The sequence below is a fragment of the Penaeus vannamei genome, chromosome 27 (assembly GCF_042767895.1).
Source record: "Penaeus vannamei isolate JL-2024 chromosome 27, ASM4276789v1, whole genome shotgun sequence".
Lineage (NCBI taxonomy): Eukaryota > Metazoa > Arthropoda > Malacostraca > Decapoda > Penaeidae > Penaeus > Penaeus vannamei.
Window position 1 is genome coordinate 6,928,122 of NC_091575.1, and position 5,000 is coordinate 6,933,121.

Here is a 5,000-nt window from a genome sequence, read left to right on the forward strand (position 1 = left end):
TATTATTATTATTATCATAATAATGATAATAATAATAATAATAATAACAATAATAATAATGACAACAATAATAATGATAATAATAACAACAATAATAATGAAAATGATATTGATAATTATAACAATAAAAGTAATGACAATAATAATAATAATAGAGAAGACGAAAAAAAAGGATTATAATAATATTAATAATATAATGGTAATAACAATAATAGTAATAATAATAATAATAGTAATAACAATAATAATGATGATAATGATAACAATTAGTGGATATAATGATTATGAGGATAATATTGATAACAACAGTATCAATAATAATAGTAACAATTATAATAATGATAATAACTATAAAATGATAATAATAATAATCATAATAATAAAAATAAAAATAACAATAATGATATTAGCAATGATCATAATGATAATCAATAATAGCAATAGGAATAATAATAACAATGATGATACTAAGAATGATAATGATGATGATGATGGTAATCAACATCATCATCATCATCATAATAATAATGATAATAACAATAATAACAATGATGTTAACGATAGCAATAACAATAGTGATAGTAAGAATGATACAACTACAACTAATATAATTTTAACAATAACAATAACAATAGCAATAATGGCAATAGTTATAATGATAATGATAATAAAAATGATAAAAATGATAATGATAATAATAATAATAATAACAGTAATAATAATAACAATAGTAACAGTAATAACAAAATCAATAATAACGAAAATAGTGATAACAATAAAAAGATAATATTACTTACAAAAATGATAATGATAATAACAAATAATAATAATAGGCGATGACTCAATAATAAGCAATAATAATGTTAATGATAATCATTGCTATTATTCTCATCATTATCATTATCTTTATCATTATCAACATCATTATTATTTTCATTATCATCATGACTATAATAATAATTTCTATCATTATTGTCTTAATGTTTATCATTTCTCATCATATTTTCTAAATCGTTTATATTACTATCATCTTTATTATTGTTATCCTTATCATTACTTTTATCATATTATTATCTCTACCGTTTTCTTTACCATCCATATAACAATAATAATTATGATAATAATAAAAATAAAAACAAATATAGTAATAGTAATAATAAAGATAATAAGAATGATAAATATAATGGTAACCGATACTACTACTACAAATAGTAATAATAATAATAATGATAATAATAATGGTAATAGTAATAACAACAACGATGATGAAATAATAATAACAATAATTATAGTAGTCATAATAATTATTTCCATTATCATTAATACTATCACTTATTATCATTACCATAATTGATATTATCATTATCCTTTGAATCACTGTTAATAATATAATTATGATTATCATTTTCATTATTATTGGTATTAACTTTATTATTATTACTAGTATCCTTATTACTGATATAATTATCATCTTACTAATTATTTGTGATTTATTATCATTATTATTATCAATATTATCATTATTGCTATCATTATCATTATTAATATGATTGTGATCATCATTATCCTTTTTGCTATGACAGTACTGATATTATCATCATTATCGTTTGTCTTTTTAACATCATTATCATTATTACTAGTATCTGTACTATCATCATAACTATCATAATTAAGCGTTATTACCATCAGTATTTTTTTTTATCAATACATATATTATTATTACTGTTTATTGTAACTGTTGTTATAATTACTACTATTATTATCAACATTATTTTTTATCATTGCTATTATCATTATTATTACTATTATCATTATAATAGTTTCTATCATAATAATTACCATTTTCATTATCATTATTTTTTTGCTATCATCATTATAATTATTGTCATTATTATCATTATTACCTTTATCATGACCATTATTATCCTCATTACTTTTTATTATCATTAGAATTGATTTCATCATTATTTCCCTCATATCTTATCATTGTTTATATCATCTACATTACTAACATCAATTTTAATATCAATGTTATTCTTTGAATCATTATTGATAATAATAACAAACCATGTAATAACAATAATAATGATATAATTATTACAATTTTAATTATCATCAGTATTATAATTAATATAATATCATTAGTATTATCCTTATCATTTTATCAATTATTAGTGATTTTCTTTTATCATCATTATCATTATTATAATTCTCAATATCATCAGTATTACTATTATCCTTATCATTATTAATGTGATTTTGATTATCATTATCATTTTCATTATTATCGTTTGTTTTATTGTTATCATTATCGTCATTATCATCATCATGATATCTAATTACTATCATTATCAGTATTGCTTTTTTTATCAATGTCAATACTATTATTACTATCTTTATTGTAATTGTTGCTGTTAATATCATTACTGTTATTACTATCATTACTGTTATCATTCTGTCTTTGTATCATAATAATAATAATAATAATCATTATCATTATCATCATCATCATCATCATCTTATTGACATTGGTATTATTATTTTTATCATTATTATTATCATCAATGTTTTTGTTATCATCATTATCATAGTTATTATCATCGTTTTCATCTTTATTACTTCTTTAATATTCTATTATTACTGTTACCATTATCTGCATTACCATTATCGCTTTAATCATTACTTGTACAAATGCTATTACAACAGTAAATGTAGTAATGATGGATGTTAATGATACAAACAATGATTGAACAACAGCGAACCATCATTATCATTATCCTAATCAATGTCACTGTTGCCTTTGTTATATTTCCAATTAATGATTGCAGAATATCCTATATAAAAGTAGTTAAGTGATTTCGTGTCGTGGCGAGGCACTGGTGTGGTTTATTTGATGTCCTGCGGAGGAAGTTGTCTCATAACTGATATTAATTAATTAGCCTTAATTAATCAGTTACGAAGGAGACGGTTAATGACGGAACCGAAGTTACGGCTTATCTTATCAAAGGATTTATTGATATTCCCACAAGGTATTATGGATGTCTGTAAGTTTTTTTTTTTTACATCATCTGTTAAGATTCGCATGTTCATATGGTAATCCACACGAACAAACATTACTATAGATATTGGTTTATTCTTATTGAATCCATGAACGAAGTGTCTTTTAAAGCATATTTCCATAGGCCTTGTTCACGCGATGTTCCATTAAGAGTAAAAAGTAAATTAACGTTGGTTGGTTGCGTCCGCAGTCCTCAAGGTAGATCAGTCACTTTGCTGCCGCGCTCTGAGCGGGTGTCTGTCGGTCTCGTGATCGTCAAAGTAGGTCGTCAGTGGTGTCCCCGAAGCCTGTCCCGCAGAGAGCCCCCCCCCTCCCCCCTCGAACAAACAGACGCGATACTCACCCTTCTCGGACACACTCTCGGACTCGGCCTCGTGTTCCTCGCACGAGGTACATTCCGGAGTGGAGCGGACCTCCTCGTCAGAAGACGAGAGCGAGCGCTGCCGCATCTTGCGCCCTCTGGTGCGAGGTTTGTGCGGCTTAGGCGGAGGCGGCCGCACGCACTCGCTCTGGTCTGATGACAAAGAGTCGTTCCTCATAACGGGATCTGTACGACGAGGCTCGGAGGAGCGCCCCAGGGCCGTGGCTGGGTCCAGGTGGTTGCGCCGGGGCTCCTCCAGATGGGGGCTGCCGCCCTCAACGGAAGCCGGGCCGGGGCTGCTGCCCTCCATGGGGCTGCTGCCGCCGGCACCAGCGGGAACCGGGCTATACCGGGTACTACCGTATCCCGAACCAACATACCCGCTCGCGCTCCCGTACCCGCGCTCTACCCGAATGTCTGGACCCGCGGGCCGCTTTTCGTAAGGCGCAGGATGCTCAAAAGTGCGGAAGGCTTCAGGGGGCGGCACGACACGATCGCGGGCGTGGGGCGAGGGTGGCTGATCGCCGCCCTCGCTAGCCGCCCGCCCTCTTGCCGGCCGCCCACTCTCGCCTCCGCCGCGCTCTTGAGAGAACTGGCGCCGCAGCTCGCGGCCCTGGGCGCTGCCGGGCCGGTACATGAGCGGCCGCGCCTCCGGGGTGGCGTGGTGAGGCCCCGACTCCCCCTGGTAGTGGTGGCCTCCTGACGTTGGTGCCACGAGGCCGGACACGCTGGCCGGCCGCGGCTCTTTCTCGCCGCTTGCGCCGCGCTCCAACTTGGGCCTTTTGTCCCCCGTGGGCGTCGCGGGCGTGGCCGTACCTGAGTAGTCGTCATGCTCCACCTGCATCATCTCCCCGTGGCTCAGACCTGACGTCATCCACGTGCCGGTCTTGACGAGCAGCTCCTGCTTCTTCCTGCACAGAATGCACACCCAGATGACCTGCAACACAGAGACAGCGTTAGGATCTCACGGAGAGGATCGCGAGGGAGTGCAAGGGAAGTCTGACTGCGGGATCGTGAAGGTCGCTCCTGCTGAGCCGTTTCCTTGAAAAGTGATGAAATGACTCCACAAAAGAGCCCCGTGAAGAAACGCTCACAGGAAGAACGAGAAATAGAAAATGAGAGAAAAGAGAACGAAGACAGAGATGCAGAAGTGAGAAGGATCACGGACATGCCGACGGAGGAAGGGAGAGGTGGAGGTCGGAGGAGAGGGAGGGAGAGGGAGGGGAGGGGGTCATCAGAAAATCGACCCGGCACACTTGTTGGTCTTCCGCCTTACAACGAAGGCAGGTCTGGGGACGTGAAGGGGGAGGGGAGGGGGAGGGAGGGAAAGGGCCAAGACTAGATGGCTCGACGAGAGATGGACCTGTCTGTTGGCTGCTGACGTTTCTGTGGTTTACAAGAAAAAATGGCAATGAAGTACGGAATAGAAGAAAATCTAATAAACGCCTTTCATAAAAATGTACATAAAACGTCAAATATATAAAACACTATATGTGTGTACAATAACGTATTATACACTAGAAACAATATACATAGACAATGCGAATAAAAATCTCACAGAAAAGCGTGTACACATTTTGC

General features: G+C 34.8%; 1 protein-coding gene across 5 annotated transcripts in view; it reads right to left on the reverse strand.

Moving 5' to 3' along the window:
* The window catches only part of Rim (Rab3 interacting molecule), a 227,446-nt gene that overhangs the window by 149,745 nt on the left and 72,701 nt on the right, over positions 1–5,000 (reverse strand). For all 5 annotated transcript variants that reach the window (XM_070140771.1, XM_070140768.1, XM_070140767.1 and 2 more), the window contains exon 3: positions 3,402–4,356. In XM_070140771.1, coding sequence (XP_069996872.1) covers positions 3,402–4,356 — 955 coding nt within the window. The remainder of the gene's footprint in view (positions 1–3,401; positions 4,357–5,000) is intronic.